Below are 26076 nucleotides of genomic sequence, written 5' to 3' on the forward strand. Positions count from 1 at the left end.
AGGGGAACAGAATTCAGAACACAGGGGGTGGGGCTGGGGGTGGGGTGGTGGCTGGGGAACAGTGCAGACAGGTGGGGTGGAGTGGGAGCACAGGGCTGGAGTGGGGTGGGGTGGGGCTGGGGTGGGAACAGGCTGGGTGGAGCTGGAGTGGGAACAGGGGCTGAATTGGGGCTGGGGCTGGAATTTCAGAGTCAGTGGAGTGAATTTTTGGAGGCTTCAGTGTGGAGTGGGTAACTGGCACTAGCTGGTGGAGCTTCAATAAAAACTAAGCTAAATAGCTAAGCTAAACTAAGCTAAAAAACTAAGCTAAAAACTAACTAAAGCTAAGCTAAAAGCTAAGCTAAACTAAGCAGCTAGCTTAAAACTAACTAAAGCTAAGCTAAAGCTAAGCTAAAAGCTAAAAAGCTAAGCTTCAATAAGCTAAACTAAAGCTAAGCTAAAGCTAAGCTAAGCTAAAGCTAAGCTAAAGCTAAGCTAAAGCTAAGCTAAAGCTAAGCTAAAGCTAAGTCAAATGGTTCGGTGTTTCCGAGGTAATAAAGTTAGACACTCGTTTTTTTATCAGACAGTTAGAAAACACAACAATATTGCTGTTACTGCATATCTTCATTACTAGATTGAATATTTATCATTTTTTCCCTTCATTATTTCGATAACAATAAGCGAAAGCAAGTTTTATTTTCGATATGAGGATGTTTTGAACAATCGGTATGCAAATAGTTGTCAAAAGACATCTAGTGGAAATAGTGGAATGGTCTGTCACTGCGGGTTGCGTGTGCCGTGAAAAAAAAGATCTTTTGTTTACTTTATCTTTGATTGTTGCTGCTAACTATTTTCAGTTTTCATTGCTATAAAGTGTGTGTGAACAGGCAATGGTATCAGACACATTCTTCGGACAGGTCCACCAGAGCATCAATTTTTGACATTATCTATATGTTTCCCTTATTTTCCAATTCCTAAATCATCAAAAAAATGTTTGGTATGATAATATTTTAGCGAAAAATAAGTTTTTGACTAACAATTAGTATAATTGATAATAATGAAGAGTAATGGCTGTTTAGACATATTTTCCCAAATTGACTGTAATTTGGGTTCTGATGCATCAATTTGCACTCTGTTCTCATCTATTCAAAGATGAAAAAGTATAGAATCAGTGCCCTTTGCAAAATTTGATTTAAAATTGTAAGAAACCAGAATTTTAACCAGGTAAAATCTGACACAAAAAAGCGTTGTAGCGTCACGAAAAATTGACTGTTTTAAGTTTTCTGAGAAGTACATATAAGCCTTGAATTTAAAATTTCGTATGCTCTTTGTACTCAAAAAAGCTCTATTTTGGAGGCAATAGAAATAAAATCGGTGGTAAATAGCCTGAGTTTCACCTAGGTGAAGTTTGCGTTGTAACGTCACTGAAAAATATTCCTTATAAAGCCTACGGAGCTTGTATTCGAACAAATTGGCTCAATTTGTGTACAGCTACAGGCTGAACATATCAATATAAATACAGAAAGCAAGTTTTCAATTGATGTGGCATAGGGTGAAGTAGTATTTCGGCGACATCAACCGTTTCCGTCAGTATATGCAGGACCTCGGCTAATTTGTTCTGCCGAAAGAAATACTGCTTTCAGAGGTCCAAAGGTGTCATGCCAGCTTAGTTAGGAACAGTACTATGCAACCATCAATGTGAGCACTTCATGATTTTCATGATTCACTGAGAAGCCTTCATCGTTAGCTTTTGTTTCATTATGCTATTGAGTACGGCGTACGCTTTTGACAGTCAAATAATTAATTCTAGATCCTCTTATGCGCACATCCTAACTACCTTTCTCACATAATAAACTTAAAATTCCAATAACCGTCGCCATGGACTTCCCCATTCTGAAGTATTCTGCGCTGCCCTCCCGCACGTGATGGATATTTACAGAATACCTCGAAATGCAAATTAACTGCATTGTCTATCGTCTGTTCCAATTTTGTCGAAACAATCGAATGTGGGTGCTGAATTGCTCACCGCCCCGTACTCGATGTACAACGATCTACATATGGTGTTTGTGTTCGGAAAGAATGGGACACAGTCGACCGGAAATGTACATTTTCCTGCTGATCCAACAGCCAACGCAGCACCATTCGGAGGACGGAATTCGGCTTGGACAGGCACCCATTCAACCGGTGTGGAGTTCATTTTGTTATCGAACGGTGCTGCATGTGTGACAAACATTTTAATTTTCGAGGGTGTATTCCAGTTGGTCATTTGGCTGGTGACATGGTTCAACCCCTATTTTTGACCTATTCGATCCGAACGTTGGGACACAGAAAAAGTAGGGCAAATGGTAAACAGCAGCTGACAGTGTTTTTGATACTGGAGATGATGACATGCACATGTTGCGTTGGATTGTTTGGAATAATGGTTTGTCTCACAGCAAAAATAAATGGAAATCAACAATATACGTGATAGTAACTCAGTTGTATGAAAAAAAAACTATCAGGCCTAGAATGTTTTCGGATGAAAAGCATTGTTGGCCCCATGTATCTACATTACTTGCCACATGACACATTTTTATCCAATGGCATACATGTAAAAGTTTTCAATTAATAACTGTGGAAATGTTACTCATCAAATTGCAAGCTTTGATAAATCCATTTATTTTCATGTTCAGCTTTAATTTTAATATATTATACTTTACAAAGCTGTGTTTGAATAAAAGAAAATACAAGTTTCCACCTTCATTCCAATTTGTAAAACTGATTCTGGTTCTTACTTCTTATTTGATAGTAGTACGATTGAAAACCAGTTAGTTTCTTCCGGGAGCTACTCTCGCTTATAAGGAGACAAACCGAAACAAAAACTATCAAGGACGACTTCCAGAGCGTTTGCTGTCGCGAAAACAGCAAAGTCAGGTAAAAGTCACGTGTGTGTACCCCCAAGCTGGTGGGATCAAGTCCCACGGTACGTGCCAGGATTCAGGTTGGACAACTTTCCAGCTTTCTGCGACGGTCATAGTTAGTATGTAGTGGCTTGGGAGTGCAACCAACAAATACCTATCAGAGGCTGCAGCGACTACGAGAACAGGGCACGGGAAGATTAAAAGTTTTTAAAAGTCATGTTATTCATTTGCTGGGATCAACTTTTTCCATTAAGGTTGGCTGCAAAGTTTTAGTCCCGGTGTTTCAATTAGCCACCAGGCAGCGATGCCGAGGAATTAGAGCAATCCGTTCAACGGATGTTACTTTAATGCGATTAGATTAGAGAATTAGTTTCACGTACATATGGTTTAATTGATTTCATCCATTCAGCATGTTTAATTGTCACTTCCATGCTAACTCATTGGATACAAATACAGGCAATCCGATATTACATATATGACTGAAATGAGAACGCACGTTTGGAAAACAATCAATTTAAAAATTTCCGATAAAGAAAATAAGCGAAAACAATTATTTTCTATAAAATATTAAAATTCTCCATATACGTATAATAATTTTCCACAGATCAAGAAGTCTTTAACTTCTTCTGAATTAAAAGTTAGTAATAAACAATTGTGAAAACTGAATATGTATTTTTTTTTTTGAGAAACAGTCATCAATTTGACTAATTAAATATTTTAAATTTAGAATTTCTCACACAATCTTGTTTTGATACACTTCAATTGTCATTGCTTCGTTTCGTTTTGCTTCTACAAAAGTTTTATGTTGCTAACTACAAATAATCACAATTTATAACCGCCGTTTGGCTTTAACAATGGAACGAAGAACCATTTCACAGTAGCAGCCCCAAACGAAATTTTACACAGAAATCAGCCGTAATGAAAAGGCAGTTTCCGAGGAGTGCTGTCCAATGAGAGCTTGAAGTAGCTCGAAGTTTCTCCCTGTCCTGCTCATGCCCATTTGTTGACAAAAAAGAACGAGCAGGACGGGAACAACTTCGAGCTACTTCGAGCTGCTCATTGACAACATTATTGTAAAATCTTTGTCTATAGATTGGTCATTCCATTTTTTATGTGCAAGTGGGCACGATGGTGGTCCACAATTGCCAATCCGTATCTTCCTGCCTACGCTCGTGGACAGGAAAAATTATACAGTCGACAATTTCCGTCTCCCGTCATCCATCGGGAAGTATTGGAATCGTCAGAAACAGCAGGAGCCTGTCGTCGTCGTCGTCGTCCCGTTCACAGATCGACAAACGAAACGAAATTCCCAACTCATTACCGTAATGATTCGCCATTATCATTCTCCTTAAACGTTCGCATTTATCAGGCACTCCATTGCCGTCGTCGTTGTTGAGCGTGCCGGAACCGGGAGGCGAAGAAAAAGTGCGACATAATGGAAGGTGAGGGTGGTACTTAACTGCCACCTCTTGTCGAAGCCCCGAGAGTCGAAGGTGCAGTCAGTGGTAAACCGGAGAGCAGGAACACGAGTGGTCTGGTGGTGTCTATTGACGGTATGTCGAATAAATGCCACCGCCAACGATCCGAGGAATTGGGAAGGTGCGGCCGACGACGACGGACGACGACGGGGACGGAGCAATCAGTAGTTGACTTTTTATGAGCAAGGAATTTTCGGAAAACGCAGCAGGATGATGAACGAACGAGCAACAGTTACCCCCCGTGATACATTGTTGTTGTTGTTGTGCAGTTGACGTGGGGGCGGAAAAGCTGTAAGTCATAAAAGTCCGGTTCCTGAGAAATTGGCAATAAATTGCGTTTTGCTTTGGGATTTTGTGACTTGGAAACGAGCAACAAAATGGAAGTTATGGCTCTCTGTGATTTGAGTAAGTGTATCTGGGTATTCATTCTGCGATCTTCAGATTATTAATTCGTCGGTAATTTGCTTTTGGTATTGTTATCCTATTTGTTGAAATTTTCAGCCGAAGCAACGTTTTGAAGCATTTCTTAATTATTGAGAATTTGTGTTAATCTGCTTGGGATTGACCGTTGAAAAAAAGATGGAAAAAAGGTCATACAGTGTCAGACTAATTACGTAGGGACAGGGCAGGTATTTTCGTCTGTTCGTCCCGAAAACCAATAAAAAAGACGCTTTTTTGTAAAACGTACCAAATCGTAAGCTCAGGAGAAACTTTCTGCTACAGTGGAGTTCTAGCAAATGTACGTTGCTTTCGTTGGTTTTAGCCCCTACGACGATGGACGGAAATACCTGCCATGTCCCTATTCCACCAAAACAATCAATTGAAGAATAGAAAGACACGGACTATCCTGGTATTTGCCACAATGCAGTGGTAAAAAATGATACCACTGCCTATCTATCTAGCTTCAAAAATAATCCTCTTTTGTTCATCATAGTCTGCCATTATCGAACTTGTTTCACACTTTGGTGTATCTATTATTCGCTGGAGTGTGCCTTATATTTAGTTAGCTTTGAAAATTATTATTTTCATTTTTCAAAAAATATAATTGAAACTGTTGAAACTTTACATAAAGCTGCAAAAGTTCTGTGCTTCGCGGAAACATAAAATAAGGCACTTTGATACTTCCGAGAAATTTTAATTTAGCCAATCAAATAGCAGAAATGTCCTTCGGTGTAGTAGTGCCCAAATTACGGAAGAAAACTGATATCCTCTGAAGTGCACCTTCGGTATTTTCTTCTGTAGCCAGTCCCAGCAGTTGGGCGAATGCAAAACAGTATATCCGCTCAGTTCCCACAACATGGCACGGCACTATGAGAAACTCGCAAAAATAAGATAGTTGGATGGTATTTTGTTGCAAGAATTAGGATTCCCAATATTGATTTTTCCCATTTGTCCCCTTATACTTTATACTTTATGCTAGAGATCTTTCCGCAAAATGATATGCGTAATCCATTGAAACTTGATATCATGAATTCAATTATTAATATTTAGATTTTTGGTCACTTCAAAGACCATAGTGGCACGGTATGAAGCAAAACGGGTTTCCTTAGCGGCTGCAGTAGCAGTTGGTTGGAATTGAAATGAAATGCTGATTTCTATTCATTTAATTCCTTCATCAATGTGGTTTCCCCCCATATTTCTCCGATGGGAATTGTCTTGGCGGGGTAGAATTTCCAGTGCTTTAGTGGACCAGCTGTGTAAAAGGAGAGTCTTACGGTTCTTCGTTCCGCTTGTTGGGCACTGTGCTACTTGGCTACTTGCGGGAAAGGCGACTGTGGAAAATGTTAATTCAAAGCTGAATTGCTCGAGATGGTTCATGAAAGATTGTATATTTGACTACATGTGGCAGTATTAAATATAAGCCAGTTGAGTTGAAGTATAAGCCAGTTGAGTTGAGCATTATTTAGCCCTAATGATTCCTTTAATTAAGACTTCAATTAGCATTGCTGACAAAGGTGTTAGATTACCAATCCGGAAATGGTGGGTTCGATTTCACTGCGCAACACTGGATCGCACTTGAAGTTGAAACCAAAAATTAACTGAGGTTTGAGGTATCAAGTGACCCCTGTTGAAATTTTTTTTGAAAAATTGGAACGCGGCTTCAAAATCCAAGACGCAAGTTTGTATGGAAAATAAGGGATGTTCAAGCCGAGAGAAATATCAAACATTGCTAGTTGATCAAGAATAGCCAAACTTACGGGTGTTATCAACCCGGCAATGCATTCATGTTTCTTCAGAATTTTCGTCGTTTTCAATCGATTTTGATTCTGTTTTTTTTTAAGAATTAAGCTTAAAACAATCTCAGAAATGTGAACAGGAAAGCTACGGTATATATTACTACATTTGTTCCAGGTTCTCCAAATTATCCTGGAGTTTAGATCGTTTTGTCTATCAGGCAAACTACACCTGATATGGAACTGTTCATGTCCATACAGGTTCACAAAGTCCAAAAGTATTATTTACAATTCAGTTTTGTTTTGAAGTTCATGTCGTTGGTAGTCAACAACATCTGGTTAAACCGTCAGCATCCTATTATGCCGATGTGTTCTATAGATATGATTTACGATAAAAATATGTCCGAAGAGGATGTTCTAGATCAGTTGTTCCTACCATGCATACTATCAAGGGCAATTTTAAAGCAATTTTAAACTTTTGAAGCGGGCTTAATTATCTTAATTCCATCACGTGATTGTAGGCTTGTGAGACAAGTGAATAGATGATGTGTGGGCACGTTGTATTCGCGGCACTTCTGCAGTACTTGGCGAATGGCAAACACCTGGTCCGTGGTGGAGCGTTCGCCCATAAAACCCGCCTGGTACTGCCCCACGAACTCCCATGCAGTTGATGCTAGTCGACGGCATAAAATTTGGGAGAGTACCTTGTAGGCGGCCTTTTTGTAGATGGGACACACGACACCTTCCATCCACTCCTGCGGCAAAACTTCCTCCTCCCAAATCTTGGTAATGACCCAGTGCAGCGCTCTAGCCAGTGCCTCACCACCGTGTTTAAATAGCTCTCCTGGTAGTTGGTCAACCCCAGGGGCTTTGTTGTTCTTCAGCCGGCCAATCTCCTCCTGGATTTCCTGGAGATCCGGAGCCAGTAGAATTATGTCCTGCGCGCGTTCTCCCAGGTCCATCACCATACCGCCATCTTCGTCTGCCACATCGCCATTCGGTGGTAGGTCATTTGGCATAAAGTCGTTTGGCATAAAGTCGTTTGGCATAACGCCGTTTGGCATAAGGCCGTTTGGCATAAAGGTCGTTTGGCATAATGTCGTTTGGCATAACGGCCGTTTGGCATAATGGCCGTTTGGCATAATGGTCATTTGGCATAATATTTGTGTAATCATCAAATTCGAAACTTATGCATAATATGTTCAATTATTTGTAATGATTGTCACTTTAACATTATAAAAGGGATGTACTAAATTGATTTTTTAAAGTACAGATTCTATCTATCTATTATGTGCCTATTTCACTTAAAATCTTTTTACCTCTGGGTCAGCAGCAAGATCGTCGTTGGCTAAAACAAACTACAATATACGGAAAGTCAAATGGCAAAATTGTAAGTGCAATAAACAGCAAATGAAGTTATTTCTGCATGACATATGTATATTCATCTTTTTAAAAGCATACTTTGTCGTTTGTAAGTCTAAAAAGTATATGTATATAAAGGGAAGATATAGCTCCTTATTTCAAGAGATGCATTTTATTGGCGAAGGCAAAGGGAGATTTTATTCAATTGTTCAATTAAGGCATTTGCTCGGTTTAAGGCAAAAAGGGATATGATCCCTTCTTTCAAAGGATGCATCTTCCCGACAGTTACATCAGAGAAGATATGGTTCCATTTTTCAAATGATACATTTGTCCGGCAGATGGCGAAATACGATATGCTTCCTTCTTCCAAATCAGGCATTTGCTCGGTTTAATGCGGGGGAAGATACGATCGCTTCTTTCAGCCCTTACCCCGGATGGCACAGTACCCCGAGATCCATTAGCCCAAATACATTTCGAATCTGTAGTTTTCTGCTATTACTATTTTTAACAGCCACAGATACCGATGAATCGTAAAATGACAATCTTTGAAAAGAATTTGTTTAGAATAAAAGTATATACTACTTACAGTTACTTAGATAAACGCAATAAAGCTTATGTTAAATAAACATTTTTGACTTAAATTATCATTCTACGCTATCTGGAAAAGTTCTATCCTACGAAATGGTGTGAGTGAGGAGATAACACCTTCTTTTTATTAACATAGGCGTACAGTGGAAATAATAGCTTCTTGAAATGAACGGCAACGGTTTAAGGCAAAACAGGAAGTAATGCCTTCTTAAAATGAATGCATTTGCCCAGTATAAGACAAACATAGGAGATAATGCCTTCTTTAGATGAATGCATTTGTTCAACATAAGGCAGACAGAGGAGGTAATGCCCAGAGCGTAAAATATTCATTTTCATGAAGCTACTTCAGTCCGAATTTTGACAAACATCGCATGATTATTCAAAACATAGAATGACATAGTCAGACGACTACTCCCCGAACTCATTCATTCGACTGTCACTGAGTGTGTTTACTATGCGCAGAAAAAACATTATTTGCATTGTTTATATTGATGTTTACCGTTGAAAGTGCCTCACGGATGCAAATCGGATTCAGTTCTATGTGATAAATTACTTCACTCATTTAAAACGTGTTTAGATTTCAGATAATTTATTAATTTGTAGAATGTGCTTAAATATTCAATGACTAATATTCAACCGAATATTGACAGTCCAGTGCCGACTATGAATGCGTCTGAAAGTGAGCTGACAAGTGAAGAAAGGTGGACTTCACCAAAAAATTTCGATTATTTTACACTCTGGTAATGCCTTTTTCAAATGAACGCATTTGCCCGGTTTAAGGCGAACGGAGATGATAATGCCTTCTTTTAATAAACGCATTTGTCCAATATAAGGCAAACAGAGGATAATGATTTAACGGAAACACAGGTGATAACGCCTTCTAGAGATGAACGCATTTGCCCGGTATATGGCGAACATAGAAGATAACACCTTCTTGAAATAAATTCATTGGCCCGATTTAAGGCGAGAGAGTTCATAATGCCTTCTTTTATTGAACGCAAATACGCCCAATATAAAGCAAACAGAGTTGATAACACTTTCTTCAAATAAATGCGTTTGCCCGGTTTAAGGCAGAGTTGGTAATGTCTTCTTTAGATGAACACATTCGCCGGATACAGTTGGTTATACCTTCTTTTAATAAACGCATTTGTCGGTTTAATATGTACAGGGATGATAATGCCTTGTTTAGATGAATGCATTTGCCCGATATAAGGCGAACAGAGATAACACCTTCTTTAAATGATTGCGTTTTCAAGGTATAACGAAATTATTTCTGTCATGCCATGAGAGGAAACGGATATTCGAAGAACAGAAGAGATTTTCTCATTCTAGGGTCTTGTAGTCCTGTCCTTCTTGTCACAGTAAGGTTTATCCCCGGCAAATTTCAGAAGCAACTTTTTCTACCCCTTTACTCTGTTTAAATGCATGTTCGCGAGCCGTCCCAAGCCCAGTCGACATGGGCTGAAATTTTTCTCAAAATTCTCATCTCAGCTTAAACAATCTTCAAAGGTAGCACATGATATGTAATGGGACTTTTTGGACCAAGAACTTGTAAAAGGATCGAAAAATAAGTAAGGATCCACGATAAAAATTCTCGTAAAAATTGTGTAATTTACTCAACTGGAGTCGCCCTGCTATTGAATAAGTCGTAAAACAAGTAATAATCATTCACATGAATTATAAATAAATTTCTATTGATTATTTTTTTTTCACTGAAATAAACTATAAACTTGAAATCAGGACTACTGGGGGTACTGGCTCATTCGGGGTAGTGTCCCACTCGGGGTGATGGGTGATGACATTCATTCGAGTAATGGCGTTCGTGGTAGTGGCCTTTTGGGTAACGGCATAACGTCATAGAGTCGAAATGGTTCCTTCTTCCAATTCAGGAATTTGCTTGGCTTAAGACACGGGAAGATAATTCCCTTCTTTCAAAAGGTGCATTTGTCCGGCAGACGGCAAGAGACGATATGATTTCTTCCTTCATTCAGGTATTTGCTCGGCTTAAGGAAAAGGAAACAATTATCCCTTCTTTTAAACGAGGCATTTGCCCAGCAAAAGCCAACGGGAATATGACTCCTTCTATCAATTCGAGAATTTGGTACGCTTAGCTCAATGCAGTGGGAAATATGATCCTTCCTTAGAAACCGTTTGCTCATAAAAGGGAGAAAATTTTCTTGCATGCCCTTACATGAAAGACAAAACAAGCCACCAATGTCAATTTAATTTAATACTTATCTATCTTGCTGGTAGGTGCGTCAACATTTCAAATGGTCCCGTTTTGACAGGAAGCTTCTTTATTCATAACTTGTCACGCCGAACAATTCCGTTCCCAATTATCATGTATTGGCCATATGAAGGAAACCACGTAACTGAATGGCTCAACAAATCTTACTTATCCATTACACAGCTCAAATAACAATTATGCCAAATGACCTTATGCCAAACGACCATTATGCCAAACGGCCATTATGCCAAATGACTTTATGCCAAACGACATTATGCCAAACGGCATTATGCCAAATGACTTTATGCCAAACGGGGTACAATCCGCCATTCAGGTGTTCTTCGTAGTGCTGCCGCCACCTTTGGATCACCTCACGCTCGTTCGTAAGAAGGTTCCCGTTTATGTCCTTACACATATCAGGCTGTGGCACGTGGCCCTTACGTGAACGGTTTAACTTCTCATAGAACTTTCGTGTGTTATTAGCGTGGTACAGTTGCTCCGTTTCTTCACGGTCTCGATTTTCCTGCTGGCGCTTTTTCCTCCGGAAAATCGAGTTTTGTCTGTTCCGCGCCTGTTTATATCGTGCCTCGTTCGCCCTCGTGCGGTGTTGCAGCAATCTCGCCCATGCTGCATTCTGCTCTTCAACTAACTGCTCACATTCGCCGTCATACCAGTCGTTTCTCTGATCCGGGGTACCTTGCCAAGTGCAGCGGTTGCGGTGCTACCAATGGCGGATCGAATATCGCTCCAGCCATCTTCAAGAGACGCTGCGCCTAGCTGCTCTTCCGTTGGAAGTGCCACTTCCAGCTGCTGCGCGTATTCTTGGGCTAGTCTACCGTCTTGTAGCCGCCCAATGTTAAGCCGCGGCGTCCGACTTCGACGCGTGTTGTACACCGTCGAGAGTTTTGAGCGCAGGCATACTGCAACGAGGTAGTGGTCGGATTCAATATTCGCACTGCGGTAAGTGCGGACGTTCGTGATGTCGGAGAAGAATTTACCGTCGATTAGAACGTGGTCGATTTGCTTTCCGTTCCTTGGTTAGGTGATCTCCATGTGGCCTTGTGGATATTTTTGCGGGGAAAGAAGGTGCTTCGGACTACCATTCCGCGGGAGGCTGCGAAGTTTATGCATCGTTGGCCGTTGTCATACGATACGGTGTGCAGACTATCCGGTCCGATGACCGGTCTATACATTTCGTCCCTTCCTACCTGTGCGTTCATGTCACCGATGACGATTTTAACGTCCCGCAGTGGGCATCCATCGTATGTCTGCTCCAGCTGTGCGTAGAACGCTTCTTTCTCGTCGTCGGGTCTCCCTTCGTGTGGGCAGTGCACGTTGATGATGCTATAGTTGAAGAAACGGCCTTTAATCCTCAGCTTGCACATCCTTGCGTTGATTGGCTGCCACCCAATCACGCGTTGGCGCATCTTACCCAGCACTATGAAGCCGGTTCCCAGCTCGTTGGTGGTGCCACAGCTTTGGTAGAAGGTAGCCGCTCGATGCCCGCTTTTCCACACTTTCTGTCCTATCCAGCAAATCTCCTGCAGCGCCACGACTTCGAAGTTGCGGGGATGTAATTCATCGTAGATCATCCTGTCGCAACCTGCGAAACCTAGCGACTTGCAATTCCATGTTCCAAGCTTCCAATCGTGATCCTGTATTCGTCGCTCAGGTCTTTGCCGATTTTATCGAGTCGCATTATCTCTTATATTGTTCGTAATGATTGGTTTTCTAGGCGGCTTATTGGGCCTGCGCAAACCTCCTGTCTCGTCGGAGGGCCGTCGTGTCAGGGCTGTTTAGCGTCCCACCTAACACCAGGACTTGGGCTTGTGCGCTTTGAGCGGCACACGGTCGCTTTGGTGGGGCCTACTTGCGGATACATGCAGCTTTTTATAGAGGTTTAACAGGGCCCACTGTCAAACCCCACCACATCCTAGGCAAGCCCCACAACTCGCAGATGGGCTGGGGAGGGATCGTCAAGCCCTTGGACATAGTCCCTGCTGCCCATCTTCTAGTAAATAAATACTTTAACTATGGAAAAGGAAGAATTTTTGCTTCTTCATTTTTTTTATACCAATACCAACAAGCCAAGCGAAACTAAAAGACCCTTTTTTCACTATTCTCGAATTGGTCATAGATAACATGTTGAGAAAAATAAGTGCAGAATAATTAAAAGTAACTCTCGTTTACCTTTATAATCATAAATAACAAAATTCTTGAATTATTTAATACAAGAATATGGCTCCGTTATGCTCAAAATTTTCGAGCCTTCCAAATAAAATTCTGTTGTAGATATGCATTTTCAAAACATATCTGGCGTAGAATAGTGTATGAAAATAAGGAACTGACGTCGTAGTATCATATTAACCATACAAATAATGTTCGTTGTTCGGAGACGAGCCAGCCTCGGGCTGAAAGTCTCCTTAATAAAGACACAAAAAAAAAAAAAAAAAAATGTTCGTTGTTCAAATGAGCATTAAAAACAATTTGGTTAATCGAACATAGCTTTTTAAAGGAAAAACATACACCTGAGATTTTTGGACACAATGTACAATATAAGCTAAGCTTTCCATCGATGCATTATTATTCAAAATCGGTGGTTGCGAACCTAGCGGAAAAATATTATTAAAAAAAGAATCCGAAATGGCGGCCAAGTTCAATATGGCTGCTTTTATTTTTATTATTGCAAATTGTGGACACACTCTTCCTCTTTCCAACGATATGCTGATCTCTAAGATTGGTTGAGCAATGTTGGAGTTATGACAGTTTTGGTGAGTCAAGAATTGACAAAAATCGAGGGGTCAATAAAAGTGATTTCACGTATAACTAACATGAGGTCGAATGAACATAAATTTAGGCGTTTTTAAGAACCTCGTGCAAATAGTGGCCCAGTCTCAGCGAGAATTACTCATTTGAATTCGAGGCTTGTTAGTTTGCACATCAACACAGAATAAAAACAAAACAGTAGTCAGAGACTATTTATTTTAATACAGTTAGAGTCACCAGAAGTTTAAATAAAAAACAGACTACGTTAATTTAACTAAAGCACCGATCAACCTCCATGGTTAATATCTATTTAAGGTGAAGGTGGGTTGAGTACCAAAACAAAGCTTTGAAAGTATTGGTACAATAAAAACTGTCATATACTGTAGTAGTATTGGTATCGTATTTATAAAAAACAAAGAATATTAGTAGGCTGGATCAAAAAACGACCCGACTACCACGCTCACTAGATTCCGTCCCATGTGTCCTCCAAGTGTCCTCTAAAAACCGATTTGAACAAAAACTGGTTGAGCTCAAGCCGGTTCAAGTTTGTATGGAAACTAGTATGGGAAACTAAACCTTTTATTACACTGGCTACAGTCCCTCCCTTCCAAACGCTGGCGAAAAGAGACAAATTCTGGGTATTTTGTTGAATTGCACGTTTCACTGATGCCTTCTGAGAAGCCTAATGATCATACCAAAGATTCGCAACCTCGCTTAAAATCGACTCCCAACTATTGGAACGACCATTCTATATGGATTGTCTATGGAGCTGAAGATCTTGAATATTTCATCTAGTCATATGGTCTCCCCCATCGCCATCGCCCAATGACGGAGTGCCAGAATCAGAATAATGTTAAATTCAACCTCGCCATTTCAACTGTCATACAAACCTGAAACGACCTGTACACGGTAAGCCTCTAATCAATCCAGTCCAAACCATCGGATAACACCCAAATTATAAATCATTTAATAAGTTTGCTGCTGCCGGTGCCGTTGTTTACATTCGCTCCGCGATCAGTTTTTAATCGTTTTTTTCGGGCAAAAATAGCAGTTTATATTAAGTTTTCGGTTTAAACAAGTGATTGATTTCCAAATTTGATGTTTAAATTGCATTCCATCAACATTTCGGGGTGTTCATGTGCGGAGAAATGAGTGAAAACTTGATATTTTCAGTGCCCTTTGAGAAGAAGTGAAGTGCAGTGATAAACCCACCAAATCGCGAACGGCTAATAAATTGGCACGAAACTGCTGATTTATGATATTATTCGAGCCGAAATACATAGGACTATTTGGATAAACATGTTCATTATCACGGGAAGTGAATAAATATGCTGTGAACAGGTTAGTAATTTGAATATTAAACTTTTGTTCGATGCTGTTCGAAGCATTCGAATGCTGGTGGGAGAGGGGTGCGGGAGGTGTGGGGTTGACCCGTGGAAGGTCCGGTGCCATCTTGACTGCCATCGTGGTACTCTTCCAACTATGTCCTTAAGACACTTTAACTGCCGATAAGCAGACATAACACATGGAACACCTTATCATAAAATTAATAGTTGACTAAATTTTAACGTTAACTAATGATTATTTGAATTAGCCAGTAAATCAGTATACGATGACACAATATCTAGCGTTACGTCTGTTTGTCTGTAGTGAGAAATGAGATATTTGAAGTATATAGTGAGTAAAAAGAAGTTAGAAAAGGGCCATCCACAAAGTACGTCACGCTCCTAGGGGGGAGGGGGGTTGCGAGTAGCGTGACGACTCATACAAAAATTTCATAGGTTTAATACAAAAAGTGTGACTAAGGGGGGAGGGGGGGTCTAAAATCGCCAATTTTTGCGTAACGTACTTTATGGATCTTCCCTAGCCTGGATTCTGGAGAAGATCGATGCGACACTCCGGCAGCAGCAAGCCGGATTCCGTGCCGGAAGATCTTGTGTGGCCCATATTGTCACGCTCCGCATCATTCTGGAGCAGGTCAACGAATTCCAAGAGTCCCTTTATTTGGTATTCATTGACTACGAAAAAGCTTTCGACCGTCTCAATCACGAGAATATGTGGGGCGCCCTGAGACGCAAGGGGGTTCCTGAGAAAATCATCGGCCTCATCGAAGCACAGTACGAGGCCTTTTCGTGTAGAGTGCTGCACAATGGGGTCCTGTCCGACCCTGTCCGGGTCATAGCTGGTGTGAGGCAAGGATGTATTCTATCACCGTTACTGTTCCTCATCGTAATCGACGAGATTCTGGTAGATGCGATTGACCGTGAACCAAACCGCGGGCTGTTATGGCAGCCTATAACCATGGAGCACCTAAACGACATCGAATTGGCTGATGACGTTGCACTCCTCGCGCAACGGCGCCCTGATATGCAGAGTAAGCTCAACGACCTTGCCGAGCGCTCCTCCTCGGCAGGTTTAGTTATCAACGTCAACAAAACCAAATCGTTGGATGTAAACAGGGTGACTCCTTCCAGTTTCTCAGTAGCCGGGCAACCAGTGGAGAATGTTGAAAGCTTCTAATATTTTAGTAGCCAAATGGCGTCAGACGGCGGTACCAAGATCGACATAGGCGCATGGATCAAGAAAGCAAGGGCTGCCTTTGCGAGTTTAAGAAATATCTGGAAAAACAGGCAGATAAGCGAACGCACCAAAATACGAATTTTCAACTCTAACGTGTAATCTGTGCTGTTATACGCTAGCGAAACATCGTGTGTATCAGTGGAGAACACTCAACGGCTGCAGTTGTTCATTAACAGATGCCTGCGGTATATAATTCGGGCCTGGTGGCCTCACAACTGGATCTCAAACAACGAGCTCCATCGTCGTTGTCACCAGAGGCCGATAGCAACGGAAATTCGGGATCGGAAGTGGGGCTGGGTCGGCAACACTCTACGTAGGGGCGGAAACGAAATCTGTAAACAAGCATTAGACTGGAACCCAGCGGGACATCGCAGCAGTTGCAGACCCAGAGGCTCATGGCGGCGAAGCCTCAATAAAGAAATAAAAGAAGTCGACCGAAATCTAACCTGGCAACAGGTTGAAGCGATAGCTGGGCAGCGCTCAGGATGGAGATTTTTCAAGTCGGCCCTTTGCACCACCGGAGTCGTACAGGATCCATAAGTAAATAAGTAATATGTGATAGATGTGAACCCAGAAGTAAGAGTTGAGAAGTAAAAAATGAGTAGTGAAGAAGTGAAAGATGAGAACTGAAAATGAAAATTGACAGTAAAAAGTAAGACTTGAGAATAAGTGGTGGGAATTAAGATAGAAGGTGGGAGGAAGAAGAATAACCTCTCATTTTACACTTATCTTATTTTTAAATTCTCACTTTTTATTTCTCATTTATGAAGTGGGAGGTAAGACATATCTTATCCCTCACTTCTAACTTTACTCGTTATAATTCCCAATATTAACTTCCCCTTTCTGAAAGTCCCATTACATACTTTCCACCATGTCTGAAACTCTATTTAGGCATATGCATAACATGTGATATGGATACTCGGTACAACACTGAAGCTGACAATATGACGTCCTTAATCCCGAATCCCAAGGTGTCAGGCGGCCCGTACCGAGGGGATGAATGGCCTGAAACAATTAGCCAAGGAGTTACCGGAGCCTGTAATGCTGGGTAGACACTTTTTCGTGGTGCATTACGGAGTACAATTTACCACACTGTACTCTAATTCTTACTATTCTTGTTAATACTTATGAGTGATGGTCGGAATAGTATGGAACGACTATAATTTGCTTTTAGATGACCCATCTTTTCCTCTCTTTGGATGGAGTCAATGGAGTAAATTATAAAAACGTAGCTCAATTTTAGGCTGGTTTCGAAGCCGACGACACGAATCTTCAAGCTCCAGAGCGCTGAATTATTAGGAAAGAAGCAGATGCGAATTTGGTGGATCTGCTGAACCCTCTGATTGATTAGAGCTCTGTGTAAAGGTGAGATTCAGAAATGTCAAAACGCAATGAAATCAGATCTCTGTACAAAAACGAATTCGGAACTCATAAGAAGAAGCAAACATGTTTGAACTTCAGTGCCGATGCATGGCCAAAATCAGTATTATTCCACTTATTGTTGAGCCAAAACTGTTTGAGAGTTGGTATAAGCCATTTCTCGAAGGGTATAAATAGAATTTGTGTACTTGGGCTCACTGGTGACTGCCGACAATGATACCAGCAGATAAATTCGGAGACGTATAGTGGCTGGAAATCGTACATACTTTGGACTCCGCAAGACGCTCCGATCGAATAGAGTTCGCCGCCGTACCAAACTGACAATCTACAAAACGCTCATTAGACCGGAAGTCCTCTACGGACACGAGACCTGGACGATGCTTGTGGAGGACCAACGCGCACTCGGAGTTTCCGAAAGGAAAGTGCTGCGTGCCATCTATGGTGTGGTGCAGATGGCGGACGGTACGTGGAGGAGGCGAATGAACCACGAGTTGCATCAGCTGTTGGGAGAACCATTCATCGTTCACACCGCGAAAATCGGACGACTGCGGTGGGCCGGGCACCTAGCCAGAATGTCGGACAATAACCCGGTGAAAATGGTTCTCGACAACGATCCGACGGGTACAAGAAGGCGAGGTGCGCAGCGGGCAAGGTGGATTGATCTGGTGGAAGATGACTTGCGGACCCTCCGTAGACTGCGTGGTTGGCGACGTGTAGCCATGGACCGAGCCGAATGGAGAAGACTCTTATATACCGCACAGGCCACTTCGGCCTTAGTCTGAATAAATAAATAATAAATAAATAGCGGTAACTTAATCTTAAGAGTCCTTACATTAAGCTTTAGAAAATATCTGCATAAAAAACGACTACTTCATTTCTTCTCAAAAGAAATGGAGCAGAAAGACATGCACTAAACAAATGACACGGGTATACTACAAAATTTCAATGAAATGGACGCAGTGGTTCATCCCGAACAAAGAAAAAACATGTGATAGATTTAGTTCGGAAAAAGGTATTGGAGGGTAACCACTCCCTTCGGTGGGGTTTGATCCCACGAAACCAGTACGCTAGACAGGTGCTTTCCCTACTAAGCTACAATAGACCTCCTTCGTCCTCCGCAGCTCAGCGGGTACTGATGAAACCAAATTCCCAGCACCAGGCACGTAGCCGAACTCTCGCAGTCCAATTTCAAAACTAACTGTCTCATATGTATTTTTGTACAATGCCAACCAAATAGGATGAGTATTTAGTATTGCCTGGCTATTCTGGTTTTTTGTTTTCGTTATGGACATTTTCTTACTTTTATTGCCCTTTATTGATTATTTTGTGAATTTTTATTATTTTTAATGGAAAATTAATATTTATACTGTGGAAAATTTTGTAATTGTTTATTGCTTATATTGACTTATTTCTGGAAATTTAGTATTTTTCCCAATGGAACATTTTAATTTCTTTAGGCAAAAATCTTCTTTTATAAATGCAATTTTTGCCTGATAGTGATAATGCTTTTTGTGGAAAATTCACAATTGTTTATAGAAATTTTGCATTATTTGTGGAAATTTTATATTTATTCATTGCTTATACCCTGATTTCTTCATTGGCAATTTTCTAATTTGTTATGGAAAATTTCTAATTCTTCATGGAATTTTTATTTTGCCGCCATTCTATATATTATGTAGCTGCATATTGCAATTGTTGAATTTAAACACATGTTAATGCACTTTACCCTTGTTTTTATTTAAATCTGCCAAAACAAACACACCCTTTACCCACAAGCAATCCTAAACTCAATAATATACCCCCCCATCTGCTCTGTAAAGTATGGTCAAGCGTTACAGAAACCCACCGCCGACACTGTAAGTATGAAAATGATAAACGTTGATGCCATTAGTGAATTATTAAACAATTAATTTATAACCCTTGCTCATTTTCCGTTCACGGATCCAAACAAACAACAACAACAACAACGACCTGGCTCACCCTTTCACCCCGTGACAGACGGTGACGATACGGATGAATGGCACTTCATCGAAAGAAGGGTCGAGACCGGTATGCTGCTAACTGTTACCGAATCGGTATAGGCTTGGAACAGTATCCTGTGTGCAGACAACATTCGATAGTACTAAACCACCGCGTACCTTGTTAGCTTGGCTCCGTGTGATGGTCAACCCTCCAGCAGAAACCGTCTAGACACGATTCGATACCACGTGGAAATGTTAAAATCTGTACTGTTTATTTATGGAGGTCAAAAGATAGCTTTAGGAGTTCGAGTCGTGATCCAATTCATTATAAGTATGATAATCAATATGCAACGAAGTATTCTTAGGAATAATACTTCTATTCTACTAAAAGACTCACTTTAGACTATTCCACGCTTGTTCAGGTTATTCGAATCGATTTCGCCGAAGAGCACCAATTCAACCGAGTAACGTTATATTCTCGCGTGTTCGCCCTCATCCGAAGTGAAGTTCAACTTTTGTCAAATTCGATCCCAAGCGACGTAGATTGGGCTCCGACATACCGACCGACCGGATTGGATGGTTCACTTCCGGTGCTGGTTTTTAGCGCGGTTCAGTTGATGTTTAATTAAATGGAATTAATTCGTACTCGTGTTTTCGGTGGTGGTTTTCCGACTCCGTTCCAACTACAACCGGAGCAAAGCGCCGAAATGCGTTTCGCATAGAGCGAATAAAAATCAAATATCGGTAAGTGTGGAACACTGAGTTTCCCCGTTCTTGACGGCAAATTTCAGATTAATTATCACCGCAACCCTTCGCATCATCGGTCGGTTGGACGGACGAAGGACCGATACGGCTTGTCGCAATAATTGATGTCGCGACCCCTAACAAGCTATTTCAGTGGTGCGGAACTGGCTCATCAAATCGGTCTGATTTTCTAACGGTCCTGGCCGTCGATCACTTGAGGCAATTTTTCTGCTGATAAATAACGAGATCTGACGATGGTTGGAGAGCTCGCAATTATGAACCCTATGTTTAATCAAAAGTGGTCGCTACAGTCCTCTGTATATTGGGTCATAATGAAGGTTCGTTTCAATAGGAAAATCGCACTGGAGGCTCTACATGGCGAACACAAAAGAATGTCTACCGCAGAGCAATTTAAATTGAAATTCCTCAAATAGGAATTTGTTGAAAACTGCATTGTGTCGCACAAACCACAATACGCACAATGGAGCATTGTTTCATTCCACACAAAAAACTCAAATTAAATTGCTGTTGGTATCAATTGCAGAACAAATCTCCATTATTTTTGGCACCATTAGGTAATCAGACATGTTGACACATGTTCTAGTTGCGCTATCATCATTGTATGGCGGTCCAATTTTCCAAAGGGGCCAGTTGACTTATGAAATTATTTCTTGATCGAATGCGAGAAATCGAAGAATCTCCTAATACCGTAAGAAATCATAAAGTTTCTGCTGTGAGCTTCTTCAAAGCTTTGCTCTTTATTATAAGATTTAGATTTAGGAATAGATTGGAAATTTCTTCTGGCATTTATTAACAAGTATCACTTAGTGTTGCGTTTTCTCAAAAACTTCTTTAGAAAAATTATTGTATTATATGTTTTCAACTATCGGGGGCTCATTGTAAAAAGTGTGAAGTCTTCCAAACAGCACATTTATTGGCTCAGGCATTTTATTAAATAAGTTTCAATCGTTTCCACCATAAATAACCTTTTGTAGAACAAAGTTTAAAATCCTCTAATTGTTATTATAGTCCGTTGCACATTGTACCCCCAATTATCGGTGAGACTATTAACAATATGTTCCAGTACCTATATCATCAAATTCTCCAGCAAACCCAGTCCAGTTGCCTCCCATGACCTAACCAACTAATGACATTATCTCGTCGAAAATCTTAAATCAATTAAAATTAACACCAAAAGCTGTTTCAATCAATTAATTAACAAGCTTAAGCGTTCCAGTTCTCGTTTCCGGACATTTTCTGGGTCCAACGGGATGTGCCAGCACTAAAGTGTGAGCCAACACTGGCGGTGGTGTGTGCGTAGCTATGTGAGCTTTCAATTCCCTGGGCTTCCCTTCATTGACTTGTCGCCTCTGATGCTACCCTTTCCAAGCATGCTCCCATTGCCCTGTATGAATAGTTGATCTATAAACCATCATCGCTCGCTCTTTGACTGTATCAATATATGATGAATAAATTAACTTTCATACATTTGTGATACACATGGCATGGCTTCACTGGAAGCTGCTACTGGAGTCGCTCCTGGTGCCACCAGCTAGGCATGAGGTGGTGCGTGCGTACGTGTGAAAGTGTGCTGCCGGCTGGAGAAAACCAAATCCGGACCCGATTTGAACAAACGATAATAAATGTATAACATGTTGCCGAGCAAATTGTCAGCCTCATTTCCAGCACCCACAAGCCACAGCTTTTCCGCACTTTGTACGATGGCAGTGGGTTGTAGCGGCACCATCGATGGAACGAACACAGGAAGTATGATGTCCAGAACACTCTGCCGGAGCGTTGCTGCCGCACGTGTCGACACAGGTTTTGGCATAGTATAAGCAAAAAGTTAACCGAACGCATTATTTGCTGAGATGAGTCACACGAGTGCCGTAATACAGGGTGGATCCATTTTTATTAACAAATGTATGTGAATAGAAAATTATTTAGAGCTTTTAAGCTCAAGGTCGTAGCTTGTCATCAGACGAGTAATTCCTATCCCATTTAATTCCACCATTTGACTTGATTTTAGAATTTTCCATATTTAGGACGGAATGATAAAAACGCAGTGAAATCGGACAGTAGCTGTATTACGTAGTTCCTCTACTGAATCCTTACACATGTTACTGGTAGAATCATATCCCCTGAAGAGATCGACCCCAAGCCGGCCGTGCGGTGCAAATCTGTGACATTTATAAAGTTATAATAAATGGGCTCTGAAGCGTATGACCAATCAACGGCACTGGAATGGGAAATCGACAAACTGCGAATAGGTAGCGAAACTCCAATCTGCAGCCGCGTCCATCCACCGACACAGGAAGAGGAGCTCCAAAAGATGTGATTAATTACCTGTCGCGTGGCCGGCGAGTAAATCCCTGGACGATGAGCCTGGTTTGGTCGCGTTCACGCCTAGGGCACTGACACGGACCGAGAATCTCGCGCCAGATTTCTGACGTTTCTCATTAATTCCTTTGTAGAGCCACGAGATGGCACACGGGATGGCACCAAGGTCCGACGGGGGCGAGGCGAGCGTCCCGAACATGGTGCGTGATTGCCCTGTTGGAGATAAAGAGACATTACTGTTATTTACTTCCATTTATTGTGATGTAGCGATTTATTTTTAAATTCAAGTATATACAAGTAACCTTAATTTTAACAAATTTACACTGAAAAAATATAATTTTTTTGCAATTTCACAAGAAAAATCAAAGCAGCCATTCTCTCATTATTCATACACGAACATTTTTGCTCAACTTTTCAATGAAATCGATAAGATAATACGACTCGATACAATCGGCAACGACCTAGACGACGAATAAAGGATCACGATTGGAAGCTTGGAACATGGAACTGCAAGTCGCTAGGCTTCGCAGGTTGCGACAGGATGATCTACGATGAATTACATCCCCGTAACTTCGATGTCGTAGCGCTGCAGGAAATCTGCTGGACAGGACAGAAAGTGTGGAAAAGCGGGCATCGAGCGGCTACCTTCTACCAAAGCTGTGGCACCACCAACGAGCTGGGAACCGGCTTCATAGTGCCGGGAAAGATGCGCCAACGCGTGATTGGGTGGCAGCCAATCAACGCAAGGATGAGCAAGCTGAGGATTAAAGGCCGTTTCTTCAACTATAGCATCATCAATGTGCACTGCCCACACGAAGGGAGACCCGACGACGAGAAAGAAGCGTTCTATGCACAGCTGGAGTAGACATACGATGGATGCCCACTGCGGGACGTCAAAATCGTCATCGGTGACATGAACGCACAGGTAGGAAGGGAGGAAATGTATAGACCGGTCATCGGACCGGATAGTCTACACACCGTATCGAATGACAACGGCCAACGATGCATAAACTTCGCAGCCTCCCGCGGAATGGTAGTCCGAAGCACCTTCTTTCCCCGCAAAAATATCCACAAGGCCACATGGAAATCGCCTAACCAAGAAACGGAAAACCAAATCGACCACGTTCTAATCGACGGTAAATTCTTCTCCGACATAACAAACGTCCGCACTTACCGCAGTGCGAATGTTGAATCCGACCACTACCTCGTTGCAGTATGCATGCGCTCAAAACTCTCGACGGTGTACAACACGCGTTGTAGTCGAACGCCGCGGCCGGGCGGCTACAAGACGGTAGACTAGCCCAAGAATACGCGCAGCAGCTGGAAGTGGCACTCCCAACGGAAGAGCAGCTAGGCGCAGCGTCTCTTGAAGTTGGCTGGAGAGATATTCGATCCGCCATTGGTAACACCGCAACCGCTGCACTTGGCACGGTGACCCCGGATCAGAGAATGTGAGCAGTTAGTATAAGAGAAGAATGGGCGAGATTGCTGCAACACCGCACGAGGGCGAACGAGGCACGATATAAACAGGCGCGGAACAGACAAAACTCGATTTTCCGGAGAAAAAAGCGTCAGCAGGAAGATCGAGACCGTGAAGAGACGGAGCAACTGTACCGCGCTAATAACACACGAAAGTTCTATGAGAAGAACGGGAACCTTCTTACGAACGAGCGTGAGGTGATCCAAAGGTGGCGGCAGCACTACGAAGAACACCTGAATGGCGATGTGGCAGACGAAGATGGCGGTATGGTGATGGACCTGAGGGAACGCGCGCAGGACATAATTCTACCGGCTCCGGATCTCCAGGAAATCCAAGACGAGATTGGCCGGCTGAAGAACAACAAAGCCCTGGGGTTGACCAACTACCAGGAGAGCTATTTAAACACGGTGGTGAGGCACTGGCTAGAGCGCTGCACTGGGTCATTACCAAGATTTGGGAGGAGGAAGTTTTGCCGCAGGAGTGGATGGAAGGTGTCGTGTGTCCCATCTACAAAAAGAGCGATAAGCTGGATTGTAGCAACTACCGCGCAATCACATTGCTGAACGCCGCCTACAAGGTACTCTCCCAAATGTTATGCCATCGACTAGCACCAACTGCAAGGGAGTTCGTGGGGCACTACCATGCGGGCTTCATGGGCGAACGCTCCACCACGGACCAGGTGTTCGCCATTCGCCAAGTACTGCAGAAATGCCGCGAATGCAACGTGCCCACACATCATCTATTCATCGACTTCAAAGCCGCATATGATACTATCGATCGGGACCAGCTATGGCAGCTAATGCACGAACACAGATTTCCGGATAAACTGACACGGTTGATCAAAGCGACGATGGATCGGGTGATGAGCGTAGTTCGAGTTTCAGGGGCATTCTCGAGTACCTTCGAAACGCGTAGAGGATTACGGCAAGGTGATGGTCTTTCGTGTCTGCTATTCAACATCGCTTTGGAGGGAGTAATACGAAGGGCAGGGATTGACACGAGTGGTACGATTTTCACGAAGTCCGTCCAGTTATTTGGTTCCGCCGACGACATTGATATCATGGCACGTAACTTTGAGAGGATGGAGGAAGCCTACATCAGACTGAAAATTGAAGCTAAACGGATTGGACTAATCATCAACACGTCAAAGACGAAGTACATGATAGGAAGAGGCTCAAGAGAGGTCAATGTAAGCCACCCACCACGAGTTTCTATCGGTGGTGACGAAATCGAGGTGGTTGAAGAATTCGTGTACTTGGGCTCACTGGTGACCGTTGATAACGATACCAGCAGAGAAATTCGGAGACGCATAGTGGCCGGAAATCGTACGTACCTTGGACTCCGCAAGACGCTCCGATCGTATAGAGCTCGCCTCCGTACCAAACTGACTATCTACAAAACGCTCATTGGACCGGTAGTTCTCTACGGACACGAGACCTGGACGATGCTCGTGGAGGAACAACGCGAACTGGGAGTTTTCGAAAGGAAAGTGTTGCGTACCATCTATGGTGGGGTGCAGATGGCGGACGGTACGTGGATGAGGCGAATGAACCACGAGTTGCATCAGCTGTTGCGAGAACCATCCATCGTTCACACCGCGAAAATCGGAAGACTGCGGTGGGCCGGGCACGTAGCCAGAATGTCAGAAAGTAGTCCGGTGAAAATGGTTCTCGACAACGATCCGACGGGAACAAGAAGGCGAGGTGCACAGCGGGCAAGGTGGATCGATTAGGTAGAGGACGATTTGCGGACCCTCCGCAGACTGCGTGGTTGGCAAAGTGCAGCCATGGACCGAGCTGAATGGACAAGACTTTTATGTGTAGCACAAGCCACTCCGGCCTTAGTCTGAAAATAAAATAATACCGGGCTTCCAGGCTATTTAAAACCACAACCAATTTTCCAGACCCGTTTTGCGATTTTCCAAACCACAATCGGTTTTCTAGCGGTCTTTCTGACGCACTTTGTGATTTTCCAAACTACAACCTGTTCTACAGCGTTCGACTTGACGCACTTTTTGATTTTTCAAACCACAATCCGTTTCCCAACGATCTTCCAGACGAGCTTTGTGATTTTCCAAGTCACAATCCATTTTGCTTACGGCTTCCAGACGGGGAAGG

The 26076-nt window shown here is 42.3% G+C and overlaps 1 protein-coding gene across 1 annotated transcript in view; it reads right to left on the bottom strand.

The window, feature by feature from the left end:
• LOC134212997 (kinesin-like protein CG14535) overlaps window positions 1-26076 on the bottom strand; it is a 501209-nt gene that overhangs the window by 14963 nt on the left and 460170 nt on the right. Inside the window, exon 10 of the mRNA XM_062691425.1 lies at window positions 22486-22692. Within this exon, the coding sequence (XP_062547409.1) occupies window positions 22486-22692 (207 nt within the window). The remainder of the gene's footprint in view (window positions 1-22485; window positions 22693-26076) is intronic.

The sequence above is a fragment of the Armigeres subalbatus genome, chromosome 2 (assembly GCF_024139115.2).
Source record: "Armigeres subalbatus isolate Guangzhou_Male chromosome 2, GZ_Asu_2, whole genome shotgun sequence".
In the NCBI taxonomy this organism is placed as follows: Eukaryota; Metazoa; Arthropoda; class Insecta; order Diptera; family Culicidae; genus Armigeres; species Armigeres subalbatus.